The following is a 20241-nucleotide window of genomic DNA, read 5'->3' on the forward strand; positions in this document are numbered from 1 at the left end:
TCTGCCCTTGTGGAGCATCACCAGAAAATGCTGACCATGTCCTTCAAAGCTGCATACTATATCAAGAGGCTCGAACAAGACTGTGGCCCCAAAACCTTCCTATAGAACAAAAACTATACCGAGAACTGCTTGATCTGGACATCACTGCGCACTTTATCTCAGATATAGAATTACTGATCTGAACCCTCCGACATGTAAACTGAGAACGAAGAAGAAGAAGTTATGATCCTCTCTATCTGGTTATTTGCAAACACTGCTGCAAACGCTGTTTAAAAGGAAACATCAATATAGGCTAACTCAAGAACTTGATATTTCTGCTCCAAATAACTTGATACTTCAATGAATGTAATAAATAACAGCCAAATACTGTACGCTGGTCCTAGTATACCACCAAATATATATGTACGAGTCTTTATATTGAGTACTGTAAGTGTGATTTACCTTTTAATACCGGTATATTTATTTTGTTACCAGTACTTCAATGTTCTTTTTTAATTGGCAGCAAATTTTTCATAATGATTACATTTTTTAAAATCATTTTGTATTTGAATTTTTTCCCCTTATATATTGCCCGTTTCTTTGTCCAGAAAGGGTTATAGTTTTTAAAATATAGCAGTATTTACAAGTGCCAACTGGCACATGAATGAAACATTGTGTCGAGTATTTTTTAATGATCGCTCATACATTGCAGAATTATTTCTCTTTTTCTTAATATTTAAACTGTGACAAAATCAGTTTGTGTTATTTCATTTTATATAGACCTAGTTGACTATTCATGGCAAAATGAAGAATGCTTTAATAAAAAATTAATGTCAATTTCTAACTAAGAATTTTATTAGGTGAAATATTTAAAGGTTGATAACTCTGCATACACACATTTATTTAGGATAGTTTCTCTTAGTATGCTAGATAATTACCATCTAGTTAGAGACAAAGTTTATTATTAGAAATAAACTCATTTCCTAGTGATCAATGCAAAGTCACTTGTAAACAAATTTTGGTATGAATGTGTGACAAAGTAAAATCAAGACTCCACCTACACATTTTGTGTAGATGAAATAGATATAGTTCTTGAGAACTTGGTTATATTATAGTTATGGCCTAATCTTCTTGAAAAGATTATGGTCCTAAAAAGAACCTGGTTTAGAGGGTGGCCCTGAAAAGGACCTTTTTTTTTTCTCCTTCAAAGTGGAGCAAGTTTTTATGCTTTGGGAGCTGCAGCTTTCTTTGTGGCTTTAGGCTTTTTGGCAGCAGCTGGTTTCTTGGCAACCTTTGGTTTAGCTGCAGCTGGTTTCTTGGGAGTCTTAGGCTTCTTTGGTTTGGCAGCTGCTACCTTCTTGGGTGATTTGGCCTTTTTGGGTGCAGCTGGCTTCTTGGCAGCCTTCTTGGGAGACTTGGTGGCAGCTTTCTTGGCACCTGCAGCTTTCTTGGGCTTAGCAGCGGCAGCCTTCTTTGGAGATTTGGGTTTCTTGACTGCAACTTTCTTGGCCTTGGGTTTCTTTTCAGCTTTCTTCTCACCAAGACGGAAGGAACCAGCAGCGCCAGTACCCTTAGATTGTTTCAAGGTTCCAGCCTTTACACCAGCTTTAAGAGCGGCCTTCAGACGAGCGTTAATGGCAGTTGGGTTGTCACCGACTTTGTAGTTGGCAGCAATGTATTTTAAAATGGCCTGGCGTGAAGATCCTCCGCGTTCTTTCAGCGCTACAATGGCGGCTTGAATCATAGCCTTGTATTGAGGATGTGCTGCTGGGGCCTTAGGCTTGGCAGCGGCTTTCTTCTTAGGAGTCTTGACTGGAGCGGGTGCAGGAGCAGCGGCGGTATCATTATCGGCCATATTGACGAGTGATGAAGAGAACGAGACTGGGAGAGCGTGTGTACGAGTGCAAGCGAAACAACAGAATGTCAGCGAGAAGCGAGGCCCCCGGTTTATATACCCGTGCGCGAACATATCGGAGAGCACTACGTCACAGCCTATCGCAGCCAACCAAAGTTAACCGAAGCGGACGCGAAATCATTCACTTTTGTACCATATGGGTCCAGAAATATGTTATTTAATAAAAATTCAAAAAAGTTAATGCAATCGCATAACTTTGAATCGATTCTCCGTTTCACGACCTTTCATTTAATATATTTTTTGCATTTCTTTAAATACAATTTTCATTTTTAAAAGTATGAAATAATGCACATTTCGTAGGTCAGCTAGCAATTGTTGGCTTTCAAAATAATAATAAAGTGATAAAAATCATAAAATGAAATGACTTTTAATGTTTATCTTTTAGAGAAAGAACTATATTGACAAATTAATGCATAACAATCGTGAAAAAAGAGCATTTATATATTTTAAATAATTTTTTTCTACATGCACTTTCGCACACTTTGACATCCATCTGGTTGTTATTCACGCTTACGAATTCTATAAAATCGTTTTAATAAAGATAAAACAACATTAGTTCTAAATGATAATTTCATTCTCGAACTTTAAATAATCATTTAAGCCTTTGGATTTTATATTTTGATTTTGATTTACTTATTAAATCATTTTTTTTTACACTCCATCACTATACAACTGGGCCGTCATTTTTTGAAGTCTCGTATCACTGCCATAGCTCTATAGTCTAGTAAATAGCTCTAGATCTAGGCGGGGGATTGTCAATTTTACAACAGATGATTAAGCAAAATAATAATCATATTTAAAGATAGTCTTTAATGTATTAGAATAAAATGAATATCTCTTTGATGTTACTGCTAACATCGTTTATATTTCCATTTTTTTTTAGTCAAAATGTTAGATAGACATAATCGACCAAATATAGTCATGAAATATTTTCCACCATTTTTTTTTACTCTCTCTAGATCATAGTAGTAGGCCTATTTCATCTATGCATGACTTATATTAATACTTCTTTATTGTTTGTTTAACCATAATAAGAACTCTATAAATTCTTTTACATTACATTAGTTTATTATGTAGAAAATAAAAGAAACAGGTCAATTCTACTGTGTCAAGTCAATATAACTTATAGACCACTCTACCGTAGGCCTATATATACCTATTAGTTAAAGACATGCATAGGTGAGGCCTATATTATCTTTAAAAACCCCCTAAGCCACACACACACACACAAAGAAATCATATTATTTTAGTATTTTGTTTTTAACTATTACTTTGCATAATGTTTTAAACACATTTATGTGAGACAAGGTGACCAGCTATATCTTCTTACACTTATATATTATCTGTGTTTCTAATGAGCTACAGATACATTTAATCTGTCTGAAAATCATAGGAGTATAACAACATACCACTATACAAGGTTTTTAAAGAAAGAAAAGACATTTAACAACTATTCAAAATGTTATAATCTATATAGATTGCATGGCATAAATTATTGAAGTTGAAAATAGCTTTATGTACATGTGTGTACAAAATGTAATCTACATATTGCTAGGCAATCATTTCTGGAGTTTAAAAATAACTTTATATGTTCACATTCAGCTTGGTCTAGATTAAAGATGTTTTTGAATCCAATTTTAAAGTGCAATTTAAAGTTTTAATGGATATATTAAATATGGCTGCCTGGTCATTTGCTATGCATTCGCTTAACTGTCGTCTCAATGGATCCGGCTTCGAACAATGCCCTGCAGCTATCCCCTAGCATCCTGATGGAGATTTGGGCTAGGATGTAATAATGATGAGTTTTGAAGGAACATCTCAAACATGTACATAAATTTTTTTTTAAAGCCCTTGCCACCATCTTTTATTGGCCACTTTTATTTAATATAAATATAAACTGTTCTTTGGACTAGAAGGATGTTGTTTTTTTTCTTGATAATTTAAACCAATAAAAATGTAGGTAACAATTTCTAAATGAATTGAAAAAAAAAAATACATCAAATCCACCTCTTTTTTTTTTTTTTTTTTTATGTTTAATTGTAATTGCTTTATTATTTAAATTTTCCTTTTCATAATTTCACAAATGTCTCTTCTATTGTGATTCATAATCACATTAAAACTATTTACTTTTAATTATTCACAAACTTTTTTTAATCTTTAAATAAAATTATTATATTATAGGCCTACATTCAAATGAAGAACATATTTTTAAAAATTGTGAATGTGAAAAAAGAAAGCACAGTTAGGAAGAAACATCTAATTTCTTTAATATTTTTTTGTTCCTGACATGTACATTTTTTTTTTTTTTTAAATTTGTAACAAAAATATTTTAAATTCTTTTACTATACAGGCTTTTAGCATATTTGAAAATGTTCATACAGGTACTCATTTATTTAAATTGAAAGAAGAATGTAAACTATTCTAAAAAAAATTAATATACAATACTTACCCACACATATACAAATATATATATATATATATATATATAGGTATATATACACATTGTTATGATCCTTTTGACTCAGAACCGGTCACAACAGAATGTGACAACATATGTTCCAGAAGCTTAAAGTCGGGACGAACAAAATCTGCCCTTGTGGAGCATCACCAGAAAATGCTGACCATGTCCTTCAAAGCTGCATACTATATCAAGAGGCTCGAACAAGACTGTGGCCCCAAAACCTTCCTATAGAACAAAAACTATACCGAGAACTGCTTGATCTGGACATCACTGCGCACTTTATCTCAGATATAGAATTACTGATCTGAACCCTCCGACATGTAAACTGAGAACGAAGAAGAAGAAGTTATGATCCTCTCTATCTGGTTATTTGCAAACACTGCTGCAAACGCTGTTTAAAAGGAAACATCAATATAGGCTAACTCAAGAACTTGATATTTCTGCTCCAAATAACTTGATACTTCAATGAATGTAATAAATAACAGCCAAATACTGTACGCTGGTCCTAGTATACCACCAAATATATATGTACGAGTCTTTATATTGAGTACTGTAAGTGTGATTTACCTTTTAATACCGGTATATTTATTTTGTTACCAGTACTTCAATGTTCTTTTTTAATTGGCAGCAAATTTTTCATAATGATTACATTTTTTAAAATCATTTTGTATTTGAATTTTTTCCCCTTATATATTGCCCGTTTCTTTGTCCAGAAAGGGTTATAGTTTTTAAAATATAGCAGTATTTACAAGTGCCAACTGGCACATGAATGAAACATTGTGTCGAGTATTTTTTAATGATCGCTCATACATTGCAGAATTATTTCTCTTTTTCTTAATATTTAAACTGTGACAAAATCAGTTTGTGTTATTTCATTTTATATAGACCTAGTTGACTATTCATGGCAAAATGAAGAATGCTTTAATAAAAAATTAATGTCAATTTCTAACTAAGAATTTTATTAGGTGAAATATTTAAAGGTTGATAACTCTGCATACACACATTTATTTAGGATAGTTTCTCTTAGTATGCTAGATAATTACCATCTAGTTAGAGACAAAGTTTATTATTAGAAATAAACTCATTTCCTAGTGATCAATGCAAAGTCACTTGTAAACAAATTTTGGTATGAATGTGTGACAAAGTAAAATCAAGACTCCACCTACACATTTTGTGTAGATGAAATAGATATAGTTCTTGAGAACTTGGTTATATTATAGTTATGGCCTAATCTTCTTGAAAAGATTATGGTCCTAAAAAGAACCTGGTTTAGAGGGTGGCCCTGAAAAGGACCTTTTTTTTTCTCCTTCAAAGTGGAGCAAGTTTTTATGCTTTGGGAGCTGCAGCTTTCTTTGTGGCTTTAGGCTTTTTGGCAGCAGCTGGTTTCTTGGCAACCTTTGGTTTAGCTGCAGCTGGTTTCTTGGGAGTCTTAGGCTTCTTTGGTTTGGCAGCTGCTACCTTCTTGGGTGATTTGGCCTTTTTGGGTGCAGCTGGCTTCTTGGCAGCCTTCTTGGGAGACTTGGTGGCAGCTTTCTTGGCACCTGCAGCTTTCTTGGGCTTAGCAGCGGCAGCCTTCTTTGGAGATTTGGGTTTCTTGACTGCAACTTTCTTGGCCTTGGGTTTCTTTTCAGCTTTCTTCTCACCAAGACGGAAGGAACCAGCAGCGCCAGTACCCTTAGATTGTTTCAAGGTTCCAGCCTTTACACCAGCTTTAAGAGCGGCCTTCAGACGAGCGTTAATGGCAGTTGGGTTGTCACCGACTTTGTAGTTGGCAGCAATGTATTTTAAAATGGCCTGGCGTGAAGATCCTCCGCGTTCTTTCAGCGCTACAATGGCGGCTTGAATCATAGCCTTGTATTGAGGATGTGCTGCTGGGGCCTTAGGCTTGGCAGCGGCTTTCTTCTTAGGAGTCTTGACTGGAGCGGGTGCAGGAGCAGCGGCGGTATCATTATCGGCCATATTGACGAGTGATGAAGAGAACGAGACTGGGAGAGCGTGTGTACGAGTGCAAGCGAAACAACAGAATGTCAGCGAGAAGCGAGGCCCCCGGTTTATATACCCGTGCGCGAACATATCGGAGAGCACTACGTCACAGCCTATCGCAGCCAACCAAAGTTAACCGAAGCGGACGCGAAATCATTCACTTTTGTACCATATGGGTCCAGAAATATTTTATTTAATAAAAATTCAAAACAGTTAATGCAATCGCATAACTTTGAATCGATTCTCCGTTTCACGACCTTTCATTTCATATATTTTTTGCATTTCTTTAAATACAATTTTCATTTTTAAAAGTATGAAATAATGCACATTTCGTAGGTCAGCTAGCAATTGTTGGCTTTCAAAATAATAATAAAGTGATAAAAATCATAAAATGAAATGACTTTTAATGTTTATCTTTTAGAGAAAGAACTATATTGACAAATTAATGCATAACAATCGTGAAAAAAGAGCATTTATATATTTTAAATAATTTTTTTCTACATGCACTTTCGCACACTTTGACATCCATCTGGTTGTTATTCACGCTTACGAATTCTATAAAATCGTTTTAATAAAGATAAAACAACATTAGTTCTAAATGATAATTTCATTCTCGAACTTTAAATAATCATTTAAGCCTTTGGATTTTATATTTTGATTTTGATTTACTTATTAAATCATTTTTTTTTACACTCCATCACTATACAACTGGGCCGTCATTTTTTGAAGTCTCGTATCACTGCCATAGCTCTATAGTCTAGTAAATAGCTCTAGATCTAGGCGGGGGATTGTCAATTTTACAACAGATGATTAAGCAAAATAATAATCATATTTAAAGATAGTCTTTAATGTATTAGAATAAAATGAATATCTCTTTGATGTTACTGCTAACATCGTTTATATTTCCATTTTTTTTTAGTCAAAATGTTAGATAGACATAATCGACCAAATATAGTCATGAAATATTTTCCACCATTTTTTTTTTACTCTCTCTAGATCATAGTAGTAGGCCTATTTCATCTATGCATGACTTATATTAATACTTCTTTATTGTTTGTTTAACCATAATAAGAACTCTATAAATTCTTTTACATTACATTAGTTTATTATGTAGAAAATAAAAGAAACAGGTCAATTATACTGTGTCAAGTCAATATAACTTATAGACCACTCTACCGTAGGCCTATATATACCTATTAGTTAAAGACATGCATAGGTGAGGCCTATATTATCTTTAAAAACCCCCTAAGCCACACACACACACACAAAGAAATCATATTATTTTAGTATTTTGTTTTTAACTATTACTTTGCATAATGTTTTAAACACATTTATGTGAGACAAGGTGACCAGCTATATCTTCTTACACTTATATATTATCTGTGTTTCTAATGAGCTACAGATACATTTAATCTGTCTGAAAATCATAGGAGTATAACAACATACCACTATACAAGGTTTTTAAAGAAAGAAAAGACATTTAACAACTATTCAAAATGTTATAATCTATATAGATTGCATGGCATAAATTATTGAAGTTGAAAATAGCTTTATGTACATGTGTGTACAAAATGTAATCTACATATTGCTAGGCAATCATTTCTGGAGTTTAAAAATAACTTTATATGTTCACATTCAGCTTGGTCTAGATTAAAGATGTTTTTGAATCCAATTTTAAAGTGCAATTTAAAGTTTTAATGGATATATTAAATATGGCTGCCTGGTCATTTGCTATGCATTCGCTTAACTGTCGTCTCAATGGAACCGGCTTCGAACAATGCCCTGCAGCTATCCCCTAGCATCCTGATGGAGATTTGGGCTAGGATGTAATAATGATGAGTTTTGAAGGAACATCTCAAACATGTACATAAATTTTTTTTTAAAGCCCTTGCCACCATCTTTTATTGGCCACTTTTATTTAATATAAATATAAACTGTTCTTTGGACTAGAAGGATGTTGTTTTTTTTCTTGATAATTTAAACCAATAAAAATGTAGGTAACAATTTCTAAATGAATTGAAAAAAAAAAATACATCAAATCCACCTCTTTTTTTTTTTTTTTTTTTTTTTTTTTTTATGTTTAATTGTAATTGCTTTATTATTTAAATTTTCCTTTTCATAATTTCACAAATGTCTCTTCTATTGTGATTCATAATCACATTAAAACTATTTACTTTTAATTATTCACAAACTTTTTTTAATCTTTAAATAAAATTATTATATTATAGGCCTACATTCAAATGAAGAACATATTTTTAAAAATTGTGAATGTGAAAAAAGAAAGCACAGTTAGGAAGAAACATCTAATTTCTTTAATATTTTTTTGTTCCTGACATGTACATTTTTTTTTTTTTTTAAATTTGTAACAAAAATATTTTAAATTCTTTTACTATACAGGCTTTTAGCATATTTGAAAATGTTCATACAGGTACTCATTTATTTAAATTGAAAGAAGAATGTAAACTATTCTAAAAAAAATTAATATACAATACTTACCCACACATATACAAATATATATATATATATATATATATAGGTATATATACACATTGTTATGATCCTTTTGACTCAGAACCGGTCACAACAGAATGTGACAACATATGTTCCAGAAGCTTAAAGTCGGGACGAACAAAATCTGCCCTTGTGGAGCATCACCAGAAAATGCTGACCATGTCCTTCAAAGCTGCATACTATATCAAGAGGCTCGAACAAGACTGTGGCCCCAAAACCTTCCTATAGAACAAAAACTATACCGAGAACTGCTTGATCTGGACATCACTGCGCACTTTATCTCAGATATAGAATTACTGATCTGAACCCTCCGACATGTAAACTGAGAACGAAGAAGAAGAAGTTATGATCCTCTCTATCTGGTTATTTGCAAACACTGCTGCAAACGCTGTTTAAAAGGAAACATCAATATAGGCTAACTCAAGAACTTGATATTTCTGCTCCAAATAACTTGATACTTCAATGAATGTAATAAATAACAGCCAAATACTGTACGCTGGTCCTAGTATACCACCAAATATATATGTACGAGTCTTTATATTGAGTACTGTAAGTGTGATTTACCTTTTAATACCGGTATATTTATTTTGTTACCAGTACTTCAATGTTCTTTTTTAATTGGCAGCAAATTTTTCATAATGATTACATTTTTTAAAATCATTTTGTATTTGAATTTTTTCCCCTTATATATTGCCCGTTTCTTTGTCCAGAAAGGGTTATAGTTTTTAAAATATAGCAGTATTTACAAGTGCCAACTGGCACATGAATGAAACATTGTGTCGAGTATTTTTTAATGATCGCTCATACATTGCAGAATTATTTCTCTTTTTCTTAATATTTAAACTGTGACAAAATCAGTTTGTGTTATTTCATTTTATATAGACCTAGTTGACTATTCATGGCAAAATGAAGAATGCTTTAATAAAAAATTAATGTCAATTTCTAACTAAGAATTTTATTAGGTGAAATATTTAAAGGTTGATAACTCTGCATACACACATTTATTTAGGATAGTTTCTCTTAGTATGCTAGATAATTACCATCTAGTTAGAGACAAAGTTTATTATTAGAAATAAACTCATTTCCTAGTGATCAATGCAAAGTCACTTGTAAACAAATTTTGGTATGAATGTGTGACAAAGTAAAATCAAGACTCCACCTACACATTTTGTGTAGATGAAATAGATATAGTTCTTGAGAACTTGGTTATATTATAGTTATGGCCTAATCTTCTTGAAAAGATTATGGTCCTAAAAAGAACCTGGTTTAGAGGGTGGCCCTGAAAAGGACCTTTTTTTTTCTCCTTCAAAGTGGAGCAAGTTTTTATGCTTTGGGAGCTGCAGCTTTCTTTGTGGCTTTAGGCTTTTTGGCAGCAGCTGGTTTCTTGGCAACCTTTGGTTTAGCTGCAGCTGGTTTCTTGGGAGTCTTAGGCTTCTTTGGTTTGGCAGCTGCTACCTTCTTGGGTGATTTGGCCTTTTTGGGTGCAGCTGGCTTCTTGGCAGCCTTCTTGGGAGACTTGGTGGCAGCTTTCTTGGCACCTGCAGCTTTCTTGGGCTTAGCAGCGGCAGCCTTCTTTGGAGATTTGGGTTTCTTGACTGCAACTTTCTTGGCCTTGGGTTTCTTTTCAGCTTTCTTCTCACCAAGACGGAAGGAACCAGCAGCGCCAGTACCCTTAGATTGTTTCAAGGTTCCAGCCTTTACACCAGCTTTAAGAGCGGCCTTCAGACGAGCGTTAATGGCAGTTGGGTTGTCACCGACTTTGTAGTTGGCAGCAATGTATTTTAAAATGGCCTGGCGTGAAGATCCTCCGCGTTCTTTCAGCGCTACAATGGCGGCTTGAATCATAGCCTTGTATTGAGGATGTGCTGCTGGGGCCTTAGGCTTGGCAGCGGCTTTCTTCTTAGGAGTCTTGACTGGAGCGGGTGCAGGAGCAGCGGCGGTATCATTATCGGCCATATTGACGAGTGATGAAGAGAACGAGACTGGGAGAGCGTGTGTACGAGTGCAAGCGAAACAACAGAATGTCAGCGAGAAGCGAGGCCCCCGGTTTATATACCCGTGCGCGAACATATCGGAGAGCACTACGTCACAGCCTATCGCAGCCAACCAAAGTTAACCGAAGCGGACGCGAAATCATTCACTTTTGTACCATATGGGTCCAGAAATATTTTATTTAATAAAAATTCAAAACAGTTAATGCAATCGCATAACTTTGAATCGATTCTCCGTTTCACGACCTTTCATTTCATATATTTTTTGCATTTCTTTAAATACAATTTTCATTTTTAAAAGTATGAAATAATGCACATTTCGTAGGTCAGCTAGCAATTGTTGGCTTTCAAAATAATAATAAAGTGATAAAAATCATAAAATGAAATGACTTTTAATGTTTATCTTTTAGAGAAAGAACTATATTGACAAATTAATGCATAACAATCGTGAAAAAAGAGCATTTATATATTTTAAATAATTTTTTTCTACATGCACTTTCGCACACTTTGACATCCATCTGGTTGTTATTCACGCTTACGAATTCTATAAAATCGTTTTAATAAAGATAAAACAACATTAGTTCTAAATGATAATTTCATTCTCGAACTTTAAATAATCATTTAAGCCTTTGGATTTTATATTTTGATTTTGATTTACTTATTAAATCATTTTTTTTTACACTCCATCACTATACAACTGGGCCGTCATTTTTTGAAGTCTCGTATCACTGCCATAGCTCTATAGTCTAGTAAATAGCTCTAGATCTAGGCGGGGGATTGTCAATTTTACAACAGATGATTAAGCAAAATAATAATCATATTTAAAGATAGTCTTTAATGTATTAGAATAAAATGAATATCTCTTTGATGTTACTGCTAACATCGTTTATATTTCCATTTTTTTTAGTCAAAATGTTAGATAGACATAATCGACCAAATATAGTCATGAAATATTTTCCACCATTTTTTTTTTACTCTCTCTAGATCATAGTAGTAGGCCTATTTCATCTATGCATGACTTATATTAATACTTCTTTATTGTTTGTTTAACCATAATAAGAACTCTATAAATTCTTTTACATTACATTAGTTTATTATGTAGAAAATAAAAGAAACAGGTCAATTATACTGTGTCAAGTCAATATAACTTATAGACCACTCTACCGTAGGCCTATATATACCTATTAGTTAAAGACATGCATAGGTGAGGCCTATATTATCTTTAAAAACCCCCTAAGCCACACACACACACACAAAGAAATCATATTATTTTAGTATTTTGTTTTTAACTATTACTTTGCATAATGTTTTAAACACATTTATGTGAGACAAGGTGACCAGCTATATCTTCTTACACTTATATATTATCTGTGTTTCTAATGAGCTACAGATACATTTAATCTGTCTGAAAATCATAGGAGTATAACAACATACCACTATACAAGGTTTTTAAAGAAAGAAAAGACATTTAACAACTATTCAAAATGTTATAATCTATATAGATTGCATGGCATAAATTATTGAAGTTGAAAATAGCTTTATGTACATGTGTGTACAAAATGTAATCTACATATTGCTAGGCAATCATTTCTGGAGTTTAAAAATAACTTTATATGTTCACATTCAGCTTGGTCTAGATTAAAGATGTTTTTGAATCCAATTTTAAAGTGCAATTTAAAGTTTTAATGGATATATTAAATATGGCTGCCTGGTCATTTGCTATGCATTCGCTTAACTGTCGTCTCAATGGAACCGGCTTCGAACAATGCCCTGCAGCTATCCCCTAGCATCCTGATGGAGATTTGGGCTAGGATGTAATAATGATGAGTTTTGAAGGAACATCTCAAACATGTACATAAATTTTTTTTTAAAGTCCTTGCCACCATCTTTTATTGGCCACTTTTATTTAATATAAATATAAACTGTTCTTTGGACTAGAAGGATGTTGTTTTTTTTCTTGATAATTTAAACCAATAAAAATGTAGGTAACAATTTCTAAATGAATTGAAAAAAAAAAATACATCAAATCCACCTCTTTTTTTTTTTTTTTTTTTATGTTTAATTGTAATTGCTTTATTATTTAAATTTTCCTTTTCATAATTTCACAAATGTCTCTTCTATTGTGATTCATAATCACATTAAAACTATTTACTTTTAATTATTCACAAACTTTTTTTAATCTTTAAATAAAATTATTATATTATAGGCCTACATTCAAATGAAGAACATATTTTTAAAAATTGTGAATGTGAAAAAAGAAAGCACAGTTAGGAAGAAACATCTAATTTCTTTAATATTTTTTTGTTCCTGACATGTACATTTTTTTTTTTTTTTAAATTTGTAACAAAAATATTTTAAATTCTTTTACTATACAGGCTTTTAGCATATTTGAAAATGTTCATACAGGTACTCATTTATTTAAATTGAAAGAAGAATGTAAACTATTCTAAAAAAAATTAATATACAATACTTACCCACACATATACAAATATATATATATATATATATATATAGGTATATATACACATTGTTATGATCCTTTTGACTCAGAACCGGTCACAACAGAATGTGACAACATATGTTCCAGAAGCTTAAAGTCGGGACGAACAAAATCTGCCCTTGTGGAGCATCACCAGAAAATGCTGACCATGTCCTTCAAAGCTGCATACTATATCAAGAGGCTCGAACAAGACTGTGGCCCCAAAACCTTCCTATAGAACAAAAACTATACCGAGAACTGCTTGATCTGGACATCACTGCGCACTTTATCTCAGATATAGAATTACTGATCTGAACCCTCCGACATGTAAACTGAGAACGAAGAAGAAGAAGTTATGATCCTCTCTATCTGGTTATTTGCAAACACTGCTGCAAACGCTGTTTAAAAGGAAACATCAATATAGGCTAACTCAAGAACTTGATATTTCTGCTCCAAATAACTTGATACTTCAATGAATGTAATAAATAACAGCCAAATACTGTACGCTGGTCCTAGTATACCACCAAATATATATGTACGAGTCTTTATATTGAGTACTGTAAGTGTGATTTACCTTTTAATACCGGTATATTTATTTTGTTACCAGTACTTCAATGTTCTTTTTTAATTGGCAGCAAATTTTTCATAATGATTACATTTTTTAAAATCATTTTGTATTTGAATTTTTTCCCCTTATATATTGCCCGTTTCTTTGTCCAGAAAGGGTTATAGTTTTTAAAATATAGCAGTTTTTACAAGTGCCAACTGGCACATGAATGAAACATTGTGTCGAGTATTTTTTAATGATCGCTCATACATTGCAGAATTATTTCTCTTTTTCTTAATATTTAAACTGTGACAAAATCAGTTTGTGTTATTTCATTTTATATAGACCTAGTTGACTATTCATGGCAAAATGAAGAATGCTTTAATAAAAAATTAATGTCAATTTCTAACTAAGAATTTTATTAGGTGAAATATTTAAAGGTTGATAACTCTGCATACACACATTTATTTAGGATAGTTTCTCTTAGTATGCTAGATAATTACCATCTAGTTAGAGACAAAGTTTATTATTAGAAATAAACTCATTTCCTAGTGATCAATGCAAAGTCACTTGTAAACAAATTTTGGTATGAATGTGTGACAAAGTAAAATCAAGACTCCACCTACACATTTTGTGTAGATGAAATAGATATAGTTCTTGAGAACTTGGTTATATTATAGTTATGGCCTAATCTTCTTGAAAAGATTATGGTCCTAAAAAGAACCTGGTTTAGAGGGTGGCCCTGAAAAGGACCTTTTTTTTTCTCCTTCAAAGTGGAGCAAGTTTTTATGCTTTGGGAGCTGCAGCTTTCTTTGTGGCTTTAGGCTTTTTGGCAGCAGCTGGTTTCTTGGCAACCTTTGGTTTAGCTGCAGCTGGTTTCTTGGGAGTCTTAGGCTTCTTTGGTTTGGCAGCTGCTACCTTCTTGGGTGATTTGGCCTTTTTGGGTGCAGCTGGCTTCTTGGCAGCCTTCTTGGGAGACTTGGTGGCAGCTTTCTTGGCACCTGCAGCTTTCTTGGGCTTAGCAGCGGCAGCCTTCTTTGGAGATTTGGGTTTCTTGACTGCAACTTTCTTGGCCTTGGGTTTCTTTTCAGCTTTCTTCTCACCAAGACGGAAGGAACCAGCAGCGCCAGTACCCTTAGATTGTTTCAAGGTTCCAGCCTTTACACCAGCTTTAAGAGCGGCCTTCAGACGAGCGTTAATGGCAGTTGGGTTGTCACCGACTTTGTAGTTGGCAGCAATGTATTTTAAAATGGCCTGGCGTGAAGATCCTCCGCGTTCTTTCAGCGCTACAATGGCGGCTTGAATCATAGCCTTGTATTGAGGATGTGCTGCTGGGGCCTTAGGCTTGGCAGCGGCTTTCTTCTTAGGAGTCTTGACTGGAGCGGGTGCAGGAGCAGCGGCGGTATCATTATCGGCCATATTGACGAGTGATGAAGAGAACGAGACTGGGAGAGCGTGTGTACGAGTGCAAGCGAAACAACAGAATGTCAGCGAGAAGCGAGGCCCCCGGTTTATATACCCGTGCGCGAACATATCGGAGAGCACTACGTCACAGCCTATCGCAGCCAACCAAAGTTAACCGAAGCGGACGCGAAATCATTCACTTTTGTACCATATGGGTCCAGAAATATTTTATTTAATAAAAATTCAAAACAGTTAATGCAATCGCATAACTTTGAATCGATTCTCCGTTTCACGACCTTTCATTTCATATATTTTTTGCATTTCTTTAAATACAATTTTCATTTTTAAAAGTATGAAATAATGCACATTTCGTAGGTCAGCTAGCAATTGTTGGCTTTCAAAATAATAATAAAGTGATAAAAATCATAAAATGAAATGACTTTTAATGTTTATCTTTTAGAGAAAGAACTATATTGACAAATTAATGCATAACAATCGTGAAAAAAGAGCATTTATATATTTTAAATAATTTTTTTCTACATGCACTTTCGCACACTTTGACATCCATCTGGTTGTTATTCACGCTTACGAATTCTATAAAATCGTTTTAATAAAGATAAAACAACATTAGTTCTAAATGATAATTTCATTCTCGAACTTTAAATAATCATTTAAGCCTTTGGATTTTATATTTTGATTTTGATTTACTTATTAAATCATTTTTTTTTACACTCCATCACTATACAACTGGGCCGTCATTTTTTGAAGTCTCGTATCACTGCCATAGCTCTATAGTCTAGTAAATAGCTCTAGATCTAGGCGGGGGATTGTCAATTTTACAACAGATGATTAAGCAAAATAATAATCATATTTAAAGATAGTCTTTAATGTATTAGAATAAAATGAATATCTCTTTGATGTTACTGCTAACATCGTTTATATTTCCATTTTTTTTTAGTCAAAATGTTAGATAGACATAATCGACCAAATATAGTCATGAAATATTTTCCACCATTTTTTTTTTACTCTCTCTAGATCATAGTAGTAGGCCTATTTCATCTATGCATGACTTATATTAATACTTCTTTATTGTTTGTTTAACCATAATAAGAACTCTATAAATTCTTTTACATTACATTAGTTTATTATGTAGAAAATAAAAGAAACAGGTCAATTATACTGTGTCAAGTCAATATAACTTATAGACCACTCTACCGTAGGCCTATATATACCTATTAGTTAAAGACATGCATAGGTGAGGCCTATATTATCTTTAAAAACCCCCTAAGCCACACACACACACACAAAGAAATCATATTATTTTAGTATTTTGTTTTTAACTATTACTTTGCATAATGTTTTAAACACATTTATGTGAGACAAGGTGACCAGCTATATCTTCTTACACTTATATATTATCTGTGTTTCTAATGAGCTACAGATACATTTAATCTGTCTGAAAATCATAGGAGTATAACAACATACCACTATACAAGGTTTTTAAAGAAAGAAAAGACATTTAACAACTATTCAAAATGTTATAATCTATATAGATTGCATGGCATAAATTATTGAAGTTGAAAATAGCTTTATGTACATGTGTGTACAAAATGTAATCTACATATTGCTAGGCAATCATTTCTGGAGTTTAAAAATAACTTTATATGTTCACATTCAGCTTGGTCTAGATTAAAGATGTTTTTGAATCCAATTTTAAAGTGCAATTTAAAGTTTTAATGGATATATTAAATATGGCTGCCTGGTCATTTGCTATGCATTCGCTTAACTGTCGTCTCAATGGAACCGGCTTCGAACAATGCCCTGCAGCTATCCCCTAGCATCCTGATGGAGATTTGGGCTAGGATGTAATAATGATGAGTTTTGAAGGAACATCTCAAACATGTACATAAATTTTTTTTTAAAGCCCTTGCCACCATCTTTTATTGGCCACTTTTATTTAATATAAATATAAACTGTTCTTTGGACTAGAAGGATGTTGTTTTTTTTCTTGATAATTTAAACCAATAAAAATGTAGGTAACAATTTCTAAATGAATTGAAAAAAAAAAATACATCAAATCCACCTCTTTTTTTTTTTTTTTTTTTTTTTTTTTTTATGTTTAATTGTAATTGCTTTATTATTTAAATTTTCCTTTTCATAATTTCACAAATGTCTCTTCTATTGTGATTCATAATCACATTAAAACTATTTACTTTTAATTATTCACAAACTTTTTTTAATCTTTAAATAAAATTATTATATTATAGGCCTACATTCAAATGAAGAACATATTTTTAAAAATTGTGAATGTGAAAAAAGAAAGCACAGTTAGGAAGAAACATCTAATTTCTTTAATATTTTTTTGTTCCTGACATGTACATTTTTTTTTTTTTTTAAATTTGTAACAAAAATATTTTAAATTCTTTTACTATACAGGCTTTTAGCATATTTGAAAATGTTCATACAGGTACTCATTTATTTAAATTGAAAGAAGAATGTAAACTATTCTAAAAAAAATTAATATACAATACTTACCCACACATATACAAATATATATATATATATATATATATAGGTATATATACACATTGTTATGATCCTTTTGACTCAGAACCGGTCACAACAGAATGTGACAACATATGTTCCAGAAGCTTAAAGTCGGGACGAACAAAATCTGCCCTTGTGGAGCATCACCAGAAAATGCTGACCATGTCCTTCAAAGCTGCATACTATATCAAGAGGCTCGAACAAGACTGTGGCCCCAAAACCTTCCTATAGAACAAAAACTATACCGAGAACTGCTTGATCTGGACATCACTGCGCACTTTATCTCAGATATAGAATTACTGATCTGAACCCTCCGACATGTAAACTGAGAACGAAGAAGAAGAAGTTATGATCCTCTCTATCTGGTTATTTGCAAACACTGCTGCAAACGCTGTTTAAAAGGAAACATCAATATAGGCTAACTCAAGAACTTGATATTTCTGCTCCAAATAACTTGATACTTCAATGAATGTAATAAATAACAGCCAAATACTGTACGCTGGTCCTAGTATACCACCAAATATATATGTACGAGTCTTTATATTGAGTACTGTAAGTGTGATTTACCTTTTAATACCGGTATATTTATTTTGTTACCAGTACTTCAATGTTCTTTTTTAATTGGCAGCAAATTTTTCATAATGATTACATTTTTTAAAATCATTTTGTATTTGAATTTTTTCCCCTTATATATTGCCCGTTTCTTTGTCCAGAAAGGGTTATAGTTTTTAAAATATAGCAGTATTTACAAGTGCCAACTGGCACATGAATGAAACATTGTGTCGAGTATTTTTTAATGATCGCTCATACATTGCAGAATTATTTCTCTTTTTCTTAATATTTAAACTGTGACAAAATCAGTTTGTGTTATTTCATTTTATATAGACCTAGTTGACTATTCATGGCAAAATGAATAATGCTTTAATAAAAAATTAATGTCAATTTCTAACTAAGAATTTTATTAGGTGAAATATTTAAAGGTTGATAACTCTGCATACACACATTTATTTAGGATAGTTTCTCTTAGTATGCTAGATAATTACCATCTAGTTAGAGACAAAGTTTATTATTAGAAATAAACTCATTTCCTAGTGATCAATGCAAAGTCACTTGTAAACAAATTTTGGTATGAATGTGTGACAAAGTAAAATCAAGACTCCACCTACACATTTTGTGTAGATGAAATAGATATAGTTCTTGAGAACTTGGTTATATTATAGTTATGGCCTAATCTTCTTGAAAAGATTATGGTCCTAAAAAGAACCTGGTTTAGAGGGTGGCCCTGAAAAGGACCTTTTTTTTTCTCCTTCAAAGTGGAGCAAGTTTTTATGCTTTGGGAGCTGCAGCTTTCTTTGTGGCTTTAGGCTTTTTGGCAGCAGCTGGTTTCTTGGCAACCTTTGGTTTAGCTGCAGCTGGTTTCTTGGGAGTCTTAGGCTTCTTTGGTTTGGCAGCTGCTACCTTCTTGGGTGATTTGGCCTTTTTGGGTGCAGCTGGCTTCTTGGCAGCCTTCTTGGGAGACTTGGTGGCAGCTTTCTTGGCACCTGCAGCTTTCTTGGGCTTAGCAGCGGCAGCCTTCTTTGGAGATTTGGGTTTCTTGACTGCAACTTTCTTGGCCTTGGGTTTCTTTTCAGCTTTCTTCTCACCAAGACGGAAGGAACCAGCAGCGCCAGTACCCTTAGATTGTTTCAAGGTTCCAGCCTTTACACCAGCTTTAAGAGCGGCCTTCAGACGAGCGTTAATGGCAGTTGGGTTGTCACCGACTTTGTAGTTGGCAGCAATGTATTTTAAAATGGCCTGGCGTGAAGATCCTCCGCGTTCTTTCAGCGCTACAATGGCGGCTTGAATCATAGCCTTGTATTGAGGATGTGCTGCTGGGGCCTTAGGCTTGGCAGCGGCTTTCTTCTTAGGAGTCTTGACTGGAGCGGGTGCAGGAGCAGCGGCGGTATCATTATCGGCCATATTGACGAGTGATGAAGAGAACGAGACTGGGAGAGCGTGTGTACGAGTGCAAGCGAAACAACAGAATGTCAGCGAGAAGCGAGGCCCCCGGTTTATATACCCGTGCGCGAACATATCGGAGAGCACTACGTCACAGCCTATCGCAGCCAACCAAAGTTAACCGAAGCGGACGCGAAATCATTCACTTTTGTACCATATGGGTCCAGAAATATTTTATTTAATAAAAATTCAAAACAGTTAATGCAATCGCATAACTTTGAATCGATTCTCCGTTTCACGACCTTTCATTTCATATATTTTTTGCATTTCTTTAAATACAATTTTCATTTTTAAAAGTATGAAATAATGCACATTTCGTAGGTCAGCTAGCAATTGTTGGCTTTCAAAATAATAATAAAGTGATAAAAATCATAAAATGAAATGACTTTTAATGTTTATCTTTTAGAGAAAGAACTATATTGACAA

At 33.3% G+C, this 20241-nt stretch overlaps 5 protein-coding genes across 5 annotated transcripts; all 5 read right to left on the reverse strand.

Moving 5' to 3' along the window:
• Positions 1-874: 874 nt before the first annotated feature.
• Positions 875-1970, reverse strand: LOC129924947 (histone H1-delta-like). The gene has a single exon (XM_056022480.1). It carries the CDS (start codon positions 1946-1948, stop codon positions 1202-1204), a length of 747 nt encoding a protein of 248 aa, XP_055878455.1. The 5' UTR covers positions 1949-1970; the 3' UTR covers positions 875-1201.
• A 3387-nt stretch (positions 1971-5357) lies between these two features.
• Positions 5358-6499, reverse strand: LOC129924916 (histone H1-delta-like). Its single transcript, XM_056022328.1, has one exon. The coding sequence runs from the start codon at positions 6426-6428 to the stop codon at positions 5682-5684; it is 747 nt and encodes a 248-aa protein (XP_055878303.1). The 5' UTR covers positions 6429-6499; the 3' UTR covers positions 5358-5681.
• A 3349-nt stretch (positions 6500-9848) lies between these two features.
• On the reverse strand, positions 9849-10990 carry LOC129924918 (histone H1-delta-like). The gene has a single exon (XM_056022332.1). The coding sequence runs from the start codon at positions 10917-10919 to the stop codon at positions 10173-10175; it is 747 nt and encodes a 248-aa protein (XP_055878307.1). The 5' UTR covers positions 10920-10990; the 3' UTR covers positions 9849-10172.
• A 3332-nt stretch (positions 10991-14322) lies between these two features.
• On the reverse strand, positions 14323-15470 carry LOC129924926 (histone H1-delta-like). The gene has a single exon (XM_056022376.1). It carries the CDS (start codon positions 15397-15399, stop codon positions 14653-14655), a length of 747 nt encoding a protein of 248 aa, XP_055878351.1. The 5' UTR covers positions 15400-15470; the 3' UTR covers positions 14323-14652.
• A 3346-nt stretch (positions 15471-18816) lies between these two features.
• LOC129924931 (histone H1-delta-like) lies at positions 18817-19961 on the reverse strand. The gene has a single exon (XM_056022396.1). It carries the CDS (start codon positions 19888-19890, stop codon positions 19144-19146), a length of 747 nt encoding a protein of 248 aa, XP_055878371.1. The 5' UTR covers positions 19891-19961; the 3' UTR covers positions 18817-19143.
• Positions 19962-20241: the final 280 nt, after the last annotated feature.

This window comes from Biomphalaria glabrata, chromosome 3 (genome assembly GCF_947242115.1).
Source record: "Biomphalaria glabrata chromosome 3, xgBioGlab47.1, whole genome shotgun sequence".
Lineage (NCBI taxonomy): Eukaryota > Metazoa > Mollusca > Gastropoda > Planorbidae > Biomphalaria > Biomphalaria glabrata.